At 40.0% G+C, this 19,224-nt stretch overlaps 1 protein-coding gene across 4 annotated transcripts in view; it reads left to right on the forward strand.

Annotated features, from left to right (window-relative positions):
• The window catches only part of LOC109916945 (ataxin-7), a 164,902-nt gene that overhangs the window by 138,133 nt on the left and 7,545 nt on the right, over nt 1-19,224 (forward strand). For all 4 annotated transcript variants that reach the window (XM_048606634.1, XM_048606637.1, XM_048606633.1 and 1 more), the window contains exons 5-8: nt 3,823-4,094; nt 9,398-9,480; nt 10,061-10,326; nt 18,803-18,998. In XM_048606634.1, the coding sequence (XP_048462591.1) occupies nt 3,823-4,094; nt 9,398-9,480; nt 10,061-10,326; nt 18,803-18,998 (817 nt within the window). The remainder of the gene's footprint in view (nt 1-3,822; nt 4,095-9,397; nt 9,481-10,060; nt 10,327-18,802; nt 18,999-19,224) is intronic.

Raw genomic sequence — 19,224 nt, forward strand, 5'->3', positions numbered from 1 at the left:
CTCTAATTGTTTTGATAGAAATTAAATAACTTGATAAGGCATGCAACATGCATTCTTTAAAAATCTCCATTGCTTTCTTGCCTCATATGGAATAGTTACCTGAGCTGGGATTCAGCGTTATTCTTATTACACTTTCCAGGACTGGCAGGGAGCTATCCCAGCACTTGTCTTCAGGCACTGAAGTTTCAACTCAAGTCATTTTGAGGCTGGAAGGTCCCTATTCAGTTTGCCATTACCTAAAATAAGTCAGATAGAGCAGACAGAGTTTGCAAAAGTGATGTCACAGAGGAGTAAAAGGAGCAAGGTAATCAGAGAATCATTATGGTGAAGAAGGAGGCTATTTGGCCCATTATGCCTGTACTGGCTCTTCAAACGGGCATCATTACCTAGTGCCAGTCTCCTGCTTTTTCTCTGTATCCTTGCACATTATTTCCATCCAAATAATCTTCCAATACTCTTGATCGCCTCAGTTGAACGTGCTTCTGCCACATTCCCAGGCAGTGTATTCCATATCTAAACTACTCACTGTGAAAGCTTTCTTTTCCTTCATCCCCTTGTTTCATTTGCACATCACTTTAAGTCTATGCCCTGTCATTCTTGTTCCTGCAGTAGCAGTTTCTCCTTGTATACTCCATCCAGCTCACTCATTATTTTGAAAGTCTCTTTTAGATCTCCTGTTAGCCGCCTTTTCTCCAACAGGAAAAATACAGTGGGGACAGAAAAAGAAGCTGCTTCTTCCAGCCATCTCTTAACATGTGTCCATTAGCATTTCTTTTTCTTGTTTCCTCTATACACTGGCAATCACTCACTAATTAGTATGTTTGTTCACCTAGAAATTTCCATGTCACTGGTCAAGTGACATCTCTCACTCTCTCTTTCGGTCTGTCGTTGCATTTTCATAAGGAGACGGAGATTTGAACCGTTTCTCAAGCAATGCCTCGCATACCCCATGCCTGCAAGTTAATTGCTGGGTTGCTTATCATCTCACCATTTCAAGAGAGCTGTGACCTTCATAATACAACATTCAGTAGTAATTTAAACCAATCAAGTTCACAGCCTTATGTTATGACTGCAACACAATGTTGAGCATCAGTGAAAAATCTTTTCCAAAAGCATTTTTTGTGACTTTCTCAAGGCTAACTTTTTTGATTTTTGGTCCTTTTTTTCCTCATTCTCGCTAGTACCTTTTTTAAGTGATCCAGTCAAGTAGTTACAATACCATCTGAATTTCTGTTGACTCATGGAGTATTTGGACTCTTAGAAACAGAATTAGATGAATAATCCATGTCCTATATCATCACTCTTCCCCTAAAATCAAACTGTAATGCACAAGGAAAGCATTAATTTTCTAGACATTAAGTATTTCAGTCATTATAAGACAACAGGTATATATTTTTTTAAATTACTGATACATCTGAATACAGGAAGCCATCACCTTAAGTATGCTTTCTGTAGACTGGTGAGGTTAAAAGAGGATGCTTTTTCATTGCATATGCACAAAGGTTATAACCAAGTTGTTACTAAGTTCTTTTCGGCATCTCTGATCTCAATCTATTTTAAACGTAACTATGAATTTAGCATCAATTACTGATTTCAGAGTTCTGAACTTACCACCTTACCCTAAAAGATCTGGTTCCAATTATTAGATTATACTGCCTATTCCTAAGTAAATTCCGTAAATGAATTAATTAATTACTTTAGTGTATTTCCTTCGTTGCTACAATGACTATACTTCCAAGGAATTTCATCTGATCTTTTCAAATTGATGCTCATGACAAACAAGAACAGAGGAACGTATCACAGGGATTATTTAGATCCCAGAGATTGGCTTGGATTACTATATATTATGACTTTTGGAAGATGGAATTTCCAAGAAAGCCATAGAAAATGAGTATTTTCATGAACAGATACATTTCGGTTCAACCACTTGCAAAGCAATACTTTTGAAATCATTTTCTTTTTGAATATACTTATTTTAGAATGAATTTAGATTAATTTTCTAAATTGCTTCAATGCTAGATAGGTACGTCATTCAGTCATTGATATCATGTGAAGAAAGCCTTGCTATTGTATGTGGAGTAGTTATTTAACACATCTCAACAGCCCCTTCTATGACCTAGTTGGGTTGTAAAAATTGGACAGTAACGTTATTTCACAGTGTTCACCCCTTCCACCTAACCTCTGGTAGGCAACTAATTCCCTCACCACCTGTCATCTCCTCACCCATGCCAGGCAGGCCACTGCTCCCACATTCATTCTCTCGTGCTCTCATCTCTCCCACTCGCTCTGGTGTGTTCTCTGTTTCTTTCTACGTCACTCTGGTCCTCTGGCTGATGCACCCTTCCCTTCCCATTACACTCAATTCCTTCACGCCCACTTTCTTTTTGCTTGCTATGGACGTGTTCACTAGAGGTTTGGAAAAGTAGCTCTTCACAGGTTCTGTCAATTCTGTTTATGGTGATAGCTTTACTCTGGTCATTCCTGTGATTTGAATTTTCCTAGTTGTTTTAAGAATGTTTGAAGTCCAACATAACTGTTGTATCTTGAGCACTTTTTGAGCATTTCTACAAGTGGTCTTCATTTTGATCACAACTCTTGATTAGATGGAGTAACTAATTGATCTTGCTATCAAGCCAACCTTTCTTACAGATTTATTGTTGCTGCTCAACACTTAATAATAATCATAGAACCCATCACTGTGGAAACAGGCCATTCGGCCCAGCAAGTCCACACCGACCCTCAGAACATCCCACCCAGATCCATCCCCCTAATATCTACACATCCCTGAACACGATGGGCTATTTAGCATGGCCAATCCACCTAGCCTGCACATCTGTGGAATGTGGGAGGAAACCGGAGCACCCGGAGGAAACCCACGCAGACACGGGGAGAATGTGCAAACTCCACACACAGTCGCCCAAGGGTGGGATTGAACCCGGCTTCCTGGTACTGTAAGGCAGTAGTGCTAACCACTGAGCCACCGTGCTGCCCTAATGGTGGCTTGTTGGCTTTTAAAACTGATTACGTAGCACAGTATTTTACAGGGATTCCCAATGACTATTTAAATTTTCAAGAGTTGGTGTAAATATCATTTATTAAAACAAGCAAGATATATTACTTGTGGACAGTTGCATATTAGTTACAGGTTTTATTTCCCAATTTTCCCTATTCCTCAATACCTACAACTTAACCATTGCAACATAGATGTGTCCATGAAAATGGAGGTAAATAAATCAGATAGAGGATCAGAGATAGTAGGAACTGCAGATGCTGGAGAATCCGAGACAACATTCTGATGAAGGGTCTAGGCCCAAAACGTCAGCCTTTCTGCTCCTATGATGATGCTTGGCCTGCTGTGTTCATCCAGCCCTGCACCTTGTTGTCTCAGATAGAGAATCATTAGGTTTAACAGTGTTTGTTGCAAGCCTGGAAGTAGGCTCCCTGCTGTATTTTCTTGATTGTAAGTGATTCATTGCCCAAGATACCACTGAAAGTAGATAGGGTTCAGGCAGTGAATGATTCAAAAGGGAAGTGTATTTGTTGCAACTATCCAAAAGTACAGAGGTTCAATTATAGATTCGATTGCTTTAAGTACAGATATCTTTAGAAGTTGTCAGGCTAAACTGTTTCCCAGTTCAGACATCATTTATGCAGTGGCAACTTTGGTTAAGAAGTTGGCAAACGATTTGTATTGCTAAAGTATGCATATTTTTATAAGGTGAGTTCTAACTGATAAATATTTTTAATTCTGGAAGAAAATGTGGAAGAAATGATTGTTAACCTTTGGTGAAATGTATTTCATTTAAACTCATCATTCTGCAGCATGACTTCAGCCGTCAGACCAGAGAAGATGCATCCTAATGTGAAGATTGATGGCACATCATTGAAAATGATGCCAGTTCCCATTCATTCCACCACTGTGAATGCTTCAGTAAAAACTGGCCTTAATTGCCCTACAATACCAAAGGCACCCCTGCCCTCCACTGGACAAATACCCAATGGTAAAAATCTTCCGTCAACTCCTTTATCCTCGGAAAAGAAACTTGAAGAAGCTAAAAATATCAAGAAGTCCTCTTCTCATAAGCGACTGTCAGGTGAGTCCTAATAGACTTTTATGGTGCAGTGGAACTGTTGTAACTTCTGTCATCAAATGATTATTGTTTTTAAACTCATTAGCTCTAAGCTGTATGAAATGTTACAGAGGACACCTAGGACATTATATTGTTGGTAGAAGCTTTCAAAAACAAACAGTAAATTGGAAGCAGCCTTTCTGCCACTGTACAAACCTTTTAGAAAGGAAGAAAGAGAGTGATGAGCCAGGACTTTGTGCAGAATTTTACCAAAAAAAGTAAATTAGTGCAATGCAATACAAGCTAAATATTCATTTGCATGCCAGTAGAATCAGGTATTTCTTTGAATTTGAAGTACTGTAATGGAAATGCCATTATTCAGTTTAGTGGAATAATCTGTTAAATTGGTAGAGGTGCCATTGTTAAGACTGTGTCAAAGTATAGCTGTATTCTAGGTCCTGAGTTAAAGTTTTGAAACAGCAAAAGCAATATAAGTTCAGCATTCTAGGATAGCCGTGACTTCTGAAGTTTGGTACGTCGGCAGTCTAGTTGGATGGTGTAAATTACTTTTGATCGACTTGTTCAGACAGGGCAAGTAGGACAAAACCTATGAAAGGAAACAACTTAAAAGGAAACCAAAATTAAAGAATATAAAGAGATAGTAGGAACTGCAGATGCTGGAGAATCTGAGATAACCACGTGTAGAGCTGGATGAACACAGCAGGCTGAGCAGGAAAGCTGACGTTTCGGGCCGAGACCCTCCTTCAGAAAATGAAGGGTCTAGGCCTGAAACGTCAGCTTTCCTGCTCCTCTGATGCTGCTTGGCCTGCTGTGTTCATCCAGCTCTACATCTTGTTATCAATGAAAGAATATAAAGTCTGCAAACCTCAAGAATCTGGGTAAATACTACCTAGTGATTGCATCAATAGGATTCTATCCCTGTGTGTGATTCTGACTTTATGTAGGTGTAGAGAAGAGGGCAGTTGTTTCAAGGGCCAAAGGAAAATTCTTTAGAGTACTGTTCCCAAAACTCTGAAGCACTTAGTAAGTGGCAAGGTCAAAAGCAGTGTTAGTGTACCTGGAAATAGGCATATGATCCTTTTGGATAAGAAACAAAAAATGTTTCATTTATGACTACACAGCTGGCAAGGTATTTCATTCGCTACTGTCTCTTTCACAACAGTGCTTTTTTGAGTTTTGTTTTTGCTTATATAGTACAGTGTTTCATTTTGAAAAAAACCTGAATTTGCAAATCTTCCTTTTCTGTGGCTACATACACTCCTTTTGTATTAGTAACTTGGCAAATACTTGGAAATGTGTAAATTCTTGGAATCTTAAAAGGTTGGAGGCTTTATCTTGTCTAACGAAGCATGGGTCATATTTATAAGTTTTAAGGTAGTTACGGAAGAGGACAAGATTGAACCAGGAATGAAGGTTCTGAATTAGTGGAAGGCTGATTTTAACCCAAGACAGGATCTGGCCAATGTGGACTGGGAGCAACTTGTAGAAAAATCTACATCAGAGTAGTGGGAGTATTTCAAAAAGAAAATGGTGAGAGTGCAAGGCCAGCATGTTGCCCAAAAATGTGAAGTAAATGGCCAGTACATCCAGGAAACTCTGGCTGTTGAAGAATGTATAAAATTGGGTAAGGAAAAATAGGGAAGTTTATGATAAATACTGAGGTAAATAGACCAGTTTGTAGGTGAGATGGGGATGATTTAAAAGAGACGTAAGGGGCAGTGTTTCCACGCAGAGGGTGGTGCGTGTGTGGAATGAACTGCCAGAGGAGATGGTGGAGGCTGGTACAGTTGCAACATTTAAAAAGGCATCTGGATGGGTATATGTAAAGGAAGGATTTAGAGAGAAATGGGACTAGATTAATTTACGATATCTGGTCGGTATGGATGAGATGGACTGAAAGGTCTTTTTCCGTGCTGTACATTTCTAGGACTCTCTGACATAAAAATTAATATGATAAATATCAAGAAGGGCATCTTTAGGACTAAAAGACTATAGGTAGGCTGGGATGATGGAGTTTACTGTTGAAAATACATTTTGGAAGGACAAAGAAGGCATGGGAGAGCAAAATAAATAGTAAGACCCTGGGACATAGTGCAGATCAGCGGGATCTTGGTGTGTATTCTTATGGATGCTTGTTAAGGCAAATAGGAGACATGTCTTTATTAACTGAACCATTGAATACAAGAGCTGATAGGACATCGGATAGGCTACAGCTGGAGTACTCCTTATAGCTGTGATTGCTGTTATAGGAAGGATGTGATTGCACTAGAGGAGGTGCAGAACAGATTCACTAGTGTGTCACTTGGGCTGCAATGCTTCAACTAAGAAGAGAGACTAAATTGGAAAGGGGTTGTTTTTCCTTAGAGGAATTGAAAAGTAACTTGGAGATCTACAAAATTGTGTGGCGTAGATAGGAAGAAACTTTGCACTTAGTTGGGGAATCAATAACCAGGAGCTGTAGATTTAAGGTGAGGGAATTTAAGGAAAAGTGTTTTCTCACCCAGAAGCTGATGAGTATCTCGAACACATTGAAAGGTTGGTAGATGCAAGAACCATTACAGCATTTTAAGGAGTATTCAGATGAATATTTGAAATGCTGTAGTATACAAGCATATGGGTGAAATGATCTGAAATGGGATTAGAGTAGATAGGTGCTAGACGAATGGCCTTTTCTGTGCTGTAATACTCTGACTCTGACGAAACATGTTTGTCTGTTGCCATAACTTGCTTTCCATGAAACCAGTTGCCAGTACAGCTTACAGATGCCACTCCACTTCAAGTGTTGGTGACTGGGAGATTCTCCTTGGCGCCTGCCATAGGTTTCTTTGAAGGATCTTGGTGCGTTTTCTGTAACAAGTCTGGACTGGGACTTGAATCCCAAGTTTTAGCTCAGAGGCAGAAATGTCACAAGATCTTCCCTGATTGATTTCTTATACAAACGAGAAAATATGTACAACGAACCATCAATGTGGGTGTATTCATTCCACAGATTCTGTTGAAATGCTTAACCATTTTCAATTAAGAGAACATTACAGGCTGGGTCAGCGAATATATTTGTGGTTGAGTTCATTTTTGTTTGACAGGGAGTGGAGGATCATGTGGAGCTGTCAGGTAGATGTTGAAGCTGTCATCAGATTGTCGATGATCTTATTGACTGGCAAAATATGTCAGAGTAGGCTTGGAGGGCTGAAGGACGTGCTGCTGTGCTGTTTTGTTCTTTGGCTGAGCTGGCTGCAAGGAGCCAAATTGCCTAATCCTGATTCTAATGCCCCTGCTAAGAAAACTGATTCCCTGGGGCATAATAACATTGCTACAATTAGCCAGTGTCAAAGTTGTCGGTTTTTGCACCAGATGTTCTATGTGATTGATTACCACTAGTCACTGTAAAACTTCAAAATGTACCCAGTTCTATCCAACAGAGAAACAGATATACCAGCTACTGAATACTGCACTTGCCACGCTGGATTCTTTAATTATTCTGAAAGGCTACTACGAAGCATTTTATCAACATGAAACAGTTTTAGAGGCCAGAGGATTTGAGTGGACACTTATGTTGATGTCAGGGAGGAGAATGTGTGTGTTAATGACAGCAGTTTTTGGGAGTAAAGGTGACAGCACCCAAGGAGAGGGAACCATTGGCAATTTCAGCTGGCATAAGAAACAGAATGTAAGTGACTTTTTTTGTTATCCCACAAAAATTCAGCTTATCAAAATGTTTGTGGAAAAATTAATATTGTCAGGTTGGAAGCAGATTTTTGCCACATACTATTATTTGTTTTTAAACAGCTATTCTCCATTAACTAGTCAAAAACAGAAAATCAATAGTACTTTCAAAATGTATTCAGTACAGTACGGTTCCATACAACAGACTTGAGTAAAAGCTCATGGAACTCAAGGAGCAGTAACAATGTGGATACAAAATTGGCTGAGTGACTGGAAACGAATAATGGTTAATAGATATTTTTCATGATGGGAGGAGGTTTGTAGTGAAGTTCCTCAGGGATTTGAGTTGGATCCCTTGCTGTTCCTGGTAATGTTATAGATCTTGGTGTGCAGGGAGTGATTTCAATGTTTGTGGAAAGTACAAAACTTGAAAATGTTGCAAACTGTGAGGGAGACAATTTCAAGTAGAATTTCAAAAGAACCTAAAAAGGTGGAGTGGGCAGATTCGTGGTCAGTGAAGTTCAATATGTAGAATTGTAAAGTGATTTGTTTTGTTAGGAAGAACCTGGACAATATTAAATAAGGGGGTGCAAGACCAGAAGGACCTAGATATATATGTATATTATTAAAGGTAGCAGGATAAGTAAAGAAAGTAGTTAATAAAGCTTGCATTATCTTGTATTTTACTTTACCTTTACCTTTACCTTTGCTCCCAAAAACTGCTGTCAACACACATTCTCCTCCCTGACATCAACATAAGTGTCCACTCAAATCCTCTGGCCTCTAAAACTGTGTCTCATGTTGATAAAATGCTTTTTAGTAGCTTTTCAGAATAATTAAAGAATCCAGTGTGGCAAGTGCAGTATTCAGTAGCTGGTATATCTGTTTCTCTGTTGGATAGAACTGGGTACATTTTGAAGTTTTACAGTGATTAGTGGTAATCAATCACAGAACAAGAGCAGGAAGGTAATGCTGAACTTTGATTTATTAGTTAGACCTCAGCTGGAGTATTCTCTATAGTTGTGGATGCCACACTAGGAAGAATGTGAACACAGTGCAGGCATTGTTTACAAAAATAGTTTTGTATGAGAAATTTCAGTTGTGAACATAAATTGGAACAGTTAGAACATTTCTCCTTTAGAGAAGGCCAAGAAGAGATTTGATGAAAGCTCTCAAAATCATGATGGGCCGGAGCAGTAGATGGGAAGAAACTGCTCAAACAACAAAGAACTGTGGGTGCTGGAAATCCAAAACAAAACCAGAAATTGCTGGAGAAATTCAACAAGTCTGGCAGTATCTGAGAAAGTAGAGTTTAATGTTTTGGATCCAGTGACCCTTCAGAATGTGAAGAAACTGTTAGCAGTTATAAAAGGGTTGATAATGAGAGGGCACAGATTTAGTGCTTAGCTTCTTCTGCAAAGCAATGTAGAAAGAAATTTTTCTCAGACTGGTTTAGTTTGAGTCTGAAATGCACACCTGAAAGTTTTGATTAAGATATTCGAGGACTGGCCAGATGATTGTTTCAAATGAAACAATGTGCAGGACAACGCGGAAAAGGTAGAAGATTGGCACTAAGTCTTAGTGCTCATTTGGAGAGTTTAGCTTCCATCTGTATACACCTGTTACGTTTTCTGTTTTATTAGAGCGGGAATTTGACCCAAACAGACACTGTGGTGTTCTCGATCCTGAAAGCAAGAAACCATGTACGAGATCTTTGACATGCAAGGTAGGTTACTGCTGAACTTGAGCTGTTTCTTTGCTAAGGATTCCTGATGGTTTGATTTGTGTTATCACTATTGTGAGAGCATAATTATTCTGCCACTAAAAGCATAATTTCAGAATATAATTGCATTGGTTTTGCTAACAAAATTTCATGTCAACCGTCATTTAATTTTACAAATATAGCAGAGTTTGGGAATACAGAAAACGGAAGTTAATTGAGAACCTTTACTAGAGCAACTTCCTTTCCTCCCACTGACCTGAAATCTCTGGCAGATGAGTTGTATTAAAATCCTGAGGGGGAAAAATTTTAAAAGCAGTTGATATGAAATGAAATTTGTTATTATTTGTACATAGCAAAGAGTTACTTATTCAGTTTGTACACGTTTTACTGATACATTTGATAAAATATTGCTAATTAGAAAAGAGTTATGTATCAGGCATTTAAATAATGCACAATTAATGTAAATTTCATTGTGCTTAATACTTGTAAGGATGGTTTAAGGACCAGGTAGTGTTACATTTAACAAATGTTAGTGTAAATATTTTCGTAATGCCTGCATTTGTTTTTACTCTGAAACATTTAGACACATACCTTGAGCCAACGGAGAGCAGTTCCAGGTCGCAGGAAACATTTTGACCTTTTGTTGGCTGAGCACAAAAACAAACCCAGGGAAAAAGAATCTCATCGAATCTCTGAGCATCATCACCAGGCACCCCTTCTCAGGGAATCACATCCCTCACCATCTAAAACTTCCCAGGAATTGCATCAGAATTCCCATGGGAATATTACATCGGATGTAAAGCAAATGGTGTCTGGCAAAACCAAACTTCACAATCCAAGTCTTCCAAGGTAAGGTAACTTTTTGACTTTAATGTGGCTCTTTTTAAATATTGAAGTCAAATGTAGTGTGGACAAAGCTAATAAAAACTTCAAATTTTTATGACAACTGGAAGATGTTGCTGGAGCAAATAGGGCAAATGATGAAAAGTGGCAATTCTGGATCAGTGTGACTAAAACATAATTGAAAAGGAAGTTTGATTTAGTTCTGCATGCCACTCAAAACTTTGTCATTTGTAAATGTAGCTGAGTGTTAGAATTAGGGTTGTAATCCAAAATTGCCCTAAAATCTGCAGGTATCAAAGGTTAGGGAGTAAACTGGGAGAAAAATTGACTTTTGAAAAGCATTGGATAAGTAATGAAATGTTATTTCAAAACTTTAAACTACGAATATGTCTGAAATGGGGTAAAGGGTTATTTGAATGAGGTGTGGCTGAAGGTAGGAGACCGTGTAATGAGATCAATATGTCCAGTGAGAGCTTTCACTCCTAACATAGATGGCATTTGGCACAACAGTTAAATCCAACTAGAGCAGCACCTCAGAAAGTTGGAAGTAGAAACTTGAAATTTGGAACTTGCACCACCCAAATTATGGCGTGCTGGCTGGCAGAAGATACAATAGAATGATTTTTTTTTTTTAAGAAGTGCCAAAACTTTAAATATTTCAATTTTAATTGTGTAACTGTATTGAAATAGTTTAAAATAACAAACTACGCATTAACCGTTCCAATATAGTTATATCCCATTAGTGCACCCTTGGCAAAGGCAAATTTAGTAAAATAGATTGTCTGTCTCGCATGCAATTCCAACAGCAGGAAGAGAACCCCAACTTTTATCTGTAACAGAAGCAAAAGTTTTCACGTCCAGCTTCATGACTCCAACTGCTACTGAAAGCTAAATTAAAAATCCTGGTTTTGATGGGAGCTTGACCCTACCCATTCAGGCTGCTTCTGTTGTTCAAACTTATTTTTGCAAAAGCCGAGGCCCCTCAAGCTGTTTACTTTATTTGCTTTGGAGCTGACAGTTTCCTGCCTCTGCATTAACCCCTCTCTTTAGTTTTATTCTTAAAAAAAGGACAAAATACACTTGAAGCTATAGTATCATCACAATTTTCATAATGTTAAAATATGCAAACACTGAACTGAGTAGGGAGAATTTTATAACGTGCAAAATATGTCCTTTACATTTTCCTATTACGCATTAACAAATGCGTGGTCATTTTCAACTTGTTTCTGAACATTTGCAAATTCCACTGGACTTGAGAATTGCTTGCAATTCTATTTTATGCCATTTCTTTCGACGTCCCAATTTTGTCAGACTCATTGCACATTCAAAATCCTTGCCAGTCGAAGGGTTGCAGCTCTCTTGTAGTTCACACAATATGCTGAGATGTTCAATGATTTATGATGTCTCCATTTTCGCTTAGTATGAATGTATTACAGCTTTCTGAAAATGGTTATATAAATGAAATAAATATAAGTTCGAAGGTCTATTTTCAAGCAAAGAGCATCTTGCACCTAGATGTATACAGGTGGCGATCATGATGATCTGTTTTGATAAGTATATAGTTTGACAGTTTTAGTTAATTTATTCAAATCAGTTATAAACACCAGTAGGTGGTATATTGAGTGAAACTCAACATGTATGTGGATGCCCTGATACTTTTCAAAGCCAATAGATTTGGGCATTTATTTGCCTTGCTTTCCTTGTTAAAAGAAACTGCATAATAGTAGGAGAGGGAGGAAGAGTGAAAGCTGTAATATTGGGGAGATGAGGTCCTAGTGGTATTATCGCTAGACTATTAATCTAGAATATTAATTATTCTATTAATCTAGAAATAATCTAGAAGCTAATATTCTGAGGACCTGGGTTCGCATCCTGCCATGGCAGGATTTGAATTAGATTTAAAAACAAAATCTGAATTTAAGAATGTACTGATCATGAAACCATTGTCGATTGTTGGAAAAGCCCATCTGGCTCAGTAATATCCTTCAGAGAAATCTCCCATCCCCACCTGGTCTGACCAACGTGTGCTACCAGACCCACAGCAATGTGGTTTACTCTCAACTGCCCCTTGAAGTGGCCCAGCAAGCTATTCAGTTATATCAATCACTATGAAATCTCAAGAAAGAAATGAAACAGGACAGAAACCTGGTGTCGACCAAGACACTGGAAAAAAACAGCAGAAACAGCCCTATCGACCTTGTGAAGTGCTCTTCACTGACGTCTGGGGCCTAGTGCCAAAACTGGGCAAGTGTCTCACAAGCTGATCAAGCGACAGCCTGACAAAGTCCTACTTACAGAATCATACCTTACAGATAATGTCCTGGACACTGCCATCACTACCATTGGATACGTCCTATCCCAGGACTGACCCTGTAGAGGTGGCAGCACAGTGGTATACAGTCAGGAAGGAGTTGCACTAGAAGTCCTCAACCTTGGCTTCCTGATGTCTCCTATCTTCTTGTTTAAACGTGAGCTAGGAAACCTGATTTACCACATATCGCCCTCCCTTGGCTGATGAATCAGTACTTTTCCATGTTGAAGAAGACTTTGAGGAAACTGAGGGTGGCAGAGCCACAAAATGTACTCTGGTTGGGGGATTTCAATGTCCATCACCAAGTGTGGCTTGGCAGCAGTACAACTGATCAAGCTGGTCGGGTCCTAAAGGACACAGCTGGGTCTGCAGCAGGTAGTCAGGGAACCAACAAGTGGGAAAAACATACTTGACTTCATCCTTACCAATCTGCTGGCTGCAGCTGTATTTATGACAGTATCGGTGAGAGTGACCACAGAACAGTGGAGACAGTCCTGCCTTCACATTGTGTCGCACAACACAATGGAAGGTTTTCTCAATCACCGTGCTAAATGCTGCAACATACTTCAAACACATCTAGCGTCTCAAAACTGGGCATCCATGAGACGCTGTGAGCAATCAACAGCAGCAGAATTGTACTTCACAGTCTGCAACATCAAAGTTTGGCATATCTCCCACTTGTCCATGCTGACCAGATATTCTAAATAAATCTAGTTCCATTTGCCAGCATTTGGCCCATATCCCTCTAAACACTTCCTATTCATGTACTTCATGTACCCATCTACATGCCTTTTAAATATTGTAATTGTACCAGCCTCTTCCACTATCTCTGGCAGGTCATTCCACTGGCACGCACCACTCTCTGCGTGAAACATTTGCCCCTTTAGGTCCATTTTAAATCTTTCCTTTCTCAACTTAAACCTATGCCCTCCAGTTTTGAACTCCTCTGTCCTGGGGAAAAGACATTGTATATTCACTCTACCCATCCACTCATGATTTTATTAAACTTCTATAAGGTTACCCCTCAGTCTCTGACCTGCCAGGGAAAATAGCTCCAGTCTATTAAGCCTCTCCCTACAGCTCAAGCCTGCCAACCTTGGCAATCTCCTTGTAAATCTTTACAGAATCCTCTCAAGTTTCACAGCATCTTTCCTACAGCAGGGAAGCCAGAACTAAACAGTGTTCTAAAAGTGGCCGAACCAGAGTTGCAGCATGACCTCCCAACTCCTATACTCAATGCACTGACCAACAAAGACAAGTGTACCAAATGCTGCCTTCACTACCCTGTCTACCTGCGACTCCACTTTCAAGGAACTGTGAACCTACACCCCAAGGTCTCTTTGTTCAGCATCAGTCCCCAGGATCTTGCCATTAAGTATAAGTTCTGCCCTGATTTGCCTTACCAAAATGCAGCACCTCACATTTATCTAAATTAAACTTCATCTGCCACTCAGCCCATTTGCCCATCTGATCAAGACCCAGTTGTACTCTTAACGTAATCTTCTTCGCTGTCCATTACACCACCACTTTTGGTGTCATCTGCGAACTTATTAACCATTCCTCCTATATTCAAATCCAAAATGCATGTAAATGACAACAAGCAGTTGACCCAGCACCAATCCTTGTGGCAGATCGCTGGTCACAGGGCTCCGGTCTGAAAAGCAACCCTCCACCACCACCACCACCACCACCACCCTTTGACTCCTACCGTCAAGCTAATCTTGTATCCAAATGGCTAGCTGTCCCTGTATTCCATGTGATCTAACCTTGTTAACCATTCTACCATGGGGAACCTTTGTTGAGTGTCTTACTGAAGTCCATTATAGACAGCATCCATTGCTCTGCCTTCATCTATCATCTTTGTCACCTCTTCAAAATACTCCAAGTTAGTGAGACATGATTTCCCACACATGTTAACTGTCCCTAATCAGTCCTTGCTTTTCCAAATGCATGTAAATCCTGTCCCTCAGAATCCCCTCTAACAACTTAGCTGCCACTGATGTCAGGCTCACTGGTCTGTAGTTCCCTGGCTCTTCCTTATTGCCTTTCTTAAATAATAGCACCACGTTAGCTAACCTCCAGTCTTCCAGCATCTCACCCGTGGCTATTGATGAAACAAATATCTCAGCAAGGGACCTAGCAATCACATCCCTGGTGTCCTGCAGAGTTCTGGGGTATGCACAATCAGGACCTGGGGATTTATCTGCATTTGTGTTTTTGAGATGCCCAGCACCACTACTTCTGTAATATAGACACTCTTGAAGATATCACTGTTTATTTAAATAACCTAAAGAAGGGTCCCAACCTGAAACGTCAACTTTCCTGCTCCCCTGATACTGCCTGGCCTGCTGTGCTCCTCCAGCTCCACATTGTTATGTCTGACTCCAGCATCGGCAGTTCTTACTATCTCTTACTGTTTATTTCCCAAGTTCTGTAGCTTCCATATGCTTCTCCGCAGTAAACGCTGATACAAAATAGTTATCTGGTATCTGACCCATCTCCTGCAGGTCCACACATAGGTAGCTTAGCTGATATTTAAAGGGCCCTATTCTGTCTGTCTCTAGTTACTCGTTCATCTCTTTCGATTCTCCTTGCCCCTACTTGTCAAAACAATCTCATGTACCCTTTCTGCCCTCCTGATTTCCCTCTTGACTATACTCCTATTGCCCTTTATACTCTTCTAGCAATTTACTCGATCCCTGCTGTGTATACCTGATTATATGCTTCCTTTTTCTTGGCTACAGCCTCACTTTGCCTAGTCATCCAGCATTCCCTAGACTGACCAACCTTGCCCTTCACACTAACAGGAACATATTGTCCCTAGAAAGTCATCTCAGCTCCAGGGCATCTGTGCAGGAGCTCCTTGGGGTGGTGTCCTAGAGCCAACCATCATCAGCTGCTTCATCAGTGACTCCCCACCTCCCACTGCCCTGCCCCACCCCACCCATAAGGTCAGAAGTGGGGATGTTTGCTGATGATTGCGCAATGTTCTGCACCATTTGCAATTACTCAGATACTGAAGCAGTCCATGTTCAAATGCAACAAGATCTAGACAATATTCAGGCTTGGGCTGACAAGTGGTAAGTAAAATCCGGATCATTGCCAGGCAATGACCACCTTGAATAAGAGACAATGTAATAACTGCCCCTTGGTATTAAATGGTGTTACTGTCACTGAATCCCCCCACCATTAACATCACGGTGCTTGACCTGAAACTCAACTGGACTCATCATATAAATGCTGACTACATGAGCAGGTCAGAGGAGTAGGAATACAGCAGCAAGTAACTCACCACATAACTCCAGAGCCTGTAAACCATCTACAAGGCACAAGTCAGAAGTGTGATGGAATACTTCCCACTTGACTGGATGGATGCAGCTCCAACAACATTTGAAGCTTGGCACCATTCAGAACAACGCAGCCCGCTCGATTGGCATCACCTACACAAGCATCCACATTCTGCACCATTGACACTCGGTAGCAGGAGTGTTAACTATCCATAAAATGCACTGCAGAAATTCACCAAAGATCCTTAGACACCCCTTTCCAAACCCACGACCACTTCCATCCAGAAGGATGACAGCAGCAGATACTTGGGAACACCACCATCTACAAGTTCCCCCTCCAAGCCACTCATCACCCTGACTTGGAAATATATCGCAGTTCCTTTCCCATCACCTGGATTAAAATTCTGGCATCCCGTCCCTAAGGGCTTTATGGGTTAACGTACAACATTTGGACTACAGCGACTCAAGAAGGCGGCTCGCTACCACCTTCTCGGGCAGAAAGGAACCAGCAATAAATGCTGGCCAACCAGCGATTCCCATGAGTGAGTTTTTTTAAAAATCTCAATTCAGGAACTGAATTATTAGCTAACACAAAAATTGCATGCTTGACATTAGAATGGGATGAAGATTTTCCTAATGTGAAACATCTCCTATTTCTAAATTAAATTGAATATTTCGTTTGTTTTAAGAATACAAGCAAGTAACACAAGTAGGCCTCTTGCCCTTCAAGACTGCTGTGCCCTTCAGTAAGATCATAGCTGAACTGAATTTACCTTCAGCTCTACATTCCCTCATATCCCTGATTCAATCCCATGTTCCCTTGGTACTCAAGAATCTAATTCTGCCTTCCAAATATTTAAAGATTCTACATGGACTGCCCTTTTTGAAGGAAGGGAATTCCAAAGACACTAGCTCACTGAGAGGGGTGCAGGGGCAATGTTTCTCCATCTCTGTCTTAAATGGATGACCCCTTTTTAAACTATGGCCCCTAGTTCAAGATTTCCTTGCAAGAGGAAACATCCTTTTTAACATCCACCTGGATAATGTCCTCTCAGGATTTTGTGTTTCAATTAAGTCACCTCTGACTCCTCTACACTCCAGAGGATACGGGCCTGTCTAGCCTTTCCTGATAAAGCCATATGCTGATTCCCGGTATTAATCTAGTAAGTTTTCTCTGAACTTATTCCAACATATTAGCATCCATTCAGAAGTACTCCACGTGCAGTCTCACCAATATCTTATGCAACTGAAGCATAACATGCCCACTTTTGCACTTAATTCCCTGTGCAGTAAACCACAACATTTGATTAGCTTTGCTGATTACTTGCTGTACCTAATACTAACCTTCTGTGATTCATGCGCTAGGACACCCAGACCTCTTTGCATCTCGGAGCTCTGCAACGTCTCACCATTTAGCACCATATGCTTTTTTATTCTGTCTGTCAAAATGGAAAGTTCACATTTTTCCTACGTTCCATTTGCCAGATCTCTCTCTGCTCACTTTATCTATATTCCTTTGTATTCCATTTTTATCCTTTTCAAAATTTGCTTCTGTACTTATCTTTGTCATCAGCAAATGTAACTACCAATATTTCTTGATCCCTTCATACAAATCATTTATATGTAAATTTTAGAGTTGAGGCTCCAGTACCAATCCCTGTGGCACACTCTCCTTGTGACATTTGTCAGCCTGAAAGAGGCCTATTCCTACTGTCTGCTTTGTTAGCCAGCCTATCTTCTGTCCATTCCAGTGTGTAACCCCCGACACCATGAACCTTTGCTTTCTGCAATAACCTTTAACGTTGCACCTTATCAAATGCTTTCTGAGAGTCTAAGTACAAAATGTTTGCTGGACTGCCTTTATAGCTGGACTGCCTTTATATACAGCTCAAGTTACTTTTCAAAGAATTGCAATAAGTTCATTAAATATGATTTCCTTTGACAAAACCATGTTGACTCTATCTAATTGCCTTGAACTTATCTAGGTGCCCTATTTATAATGTTTTTTAAAATTTAGTACAATATAATACAATTCAATATAGCAGAAACAGGCCCTTTGCCCCACCAAGTCTGTGCCGATTCCTAATCCTTATTTAGACCTGATACTTCTCGCCAATATGTGGTTTCTATTCCTCTGTCTCTCGTTCGTGTGTCTAGCGAGATATGCCCTAAACATTGCTAACATGCCAGCTTTCACCATCCCCACTGGCAATGCGTTCCAGGCACCCATCATATTTTCCCACATACCTCCAATGCCCTGACTGAAGGCAAGTATGCTGTAGGTCTTCTTTTCCCTGTGACTGATCTTAAGCTAATAGTTTTCTATTAGCCTGTAGTTTCCTGCTTTCTGTCTTTAAAATAAAAGTTACATTTGCTATTTTCCAATCTAAATGCATCAACTATCTCACGAGCTCCGTTTAAGACCCCAAGATGAAACCCATCTGGACTAGGGACTTACCAACTGGCAGTTCCAACACTCTTCTGTATATCCGTAATGTGCATGATTTTGCTAATACCTGTGCTGTATAGTGACGTTCAATAGCATGGAAATATGACTACTAAATTTGAGAAATTTACCCCTTGTTCTCAATCTTGGAAACTTGCTGATTTCTGCAAATCATGTGATATTTTAGTATTGTTCAATATGATGAAAACAGTAGTAATTAGTGGCAGTCTCTTTTCTTAACCATGAGAGCATGAGCACAGCAAACATGCCAATTATTACAATGTATGAGTTGCCTCAGATACATCTGTAAGGAATTTAATGTATTGAATACAGTAACTGTTCCATGACTTGTTTTCATGCCTTTTTTTCTACTAACACAAAGACGTGTGGTATACCAGACTGGATTACAACAATGATCATTAATTGGACTTTTTTCAGGCCTGCCGGTTGTACATTGCAGCACAGTGGCAATACCACTACTGACACCACACCGGTGTGTGAATCTCACCCCTCATTAGTGGGATCAGACACCGCATCCAGGTTGTCTAGTGATGAGGGAGAGTGTGACGATAAAGAGGAATCTGCAGAAAAACTAGACTGCCATTATTCTGGACATCATCCTAGACCAGCAGCTGTAAGTGTTTTAAAAACAAATTAATGAATTTAAACTGGATAAAGCTTGTTTTTGTGTGTTAACTCTCTAGATTTGTTTTTTGAAACCTGCATTATGGTATCTACTTAGAATCCACATATTCCACATAGTTCTGCTTGCATCTTCATAATTCTCCTGAAATTGGCATAACTGCTCCAATAATAATAAAAACAACTAGCTTAAACCAATTTATGCTAGAAGCTTGCCT

The sequence above is a fragment of the Rhincodon typus genome, chromosome 16 (genome assembly GCF_021869965.1).
Source record: "Rhincodon typus isolate 14 chromosome 16, sRhiTyp1.1, whole genome shotgun sequence".
NCBI lineage: Eukaryota > Metazoa > Chordata > Chondrichthyes > Orectolobiformes > Rhincodontidae > Rhincodon > Rhincodon typus.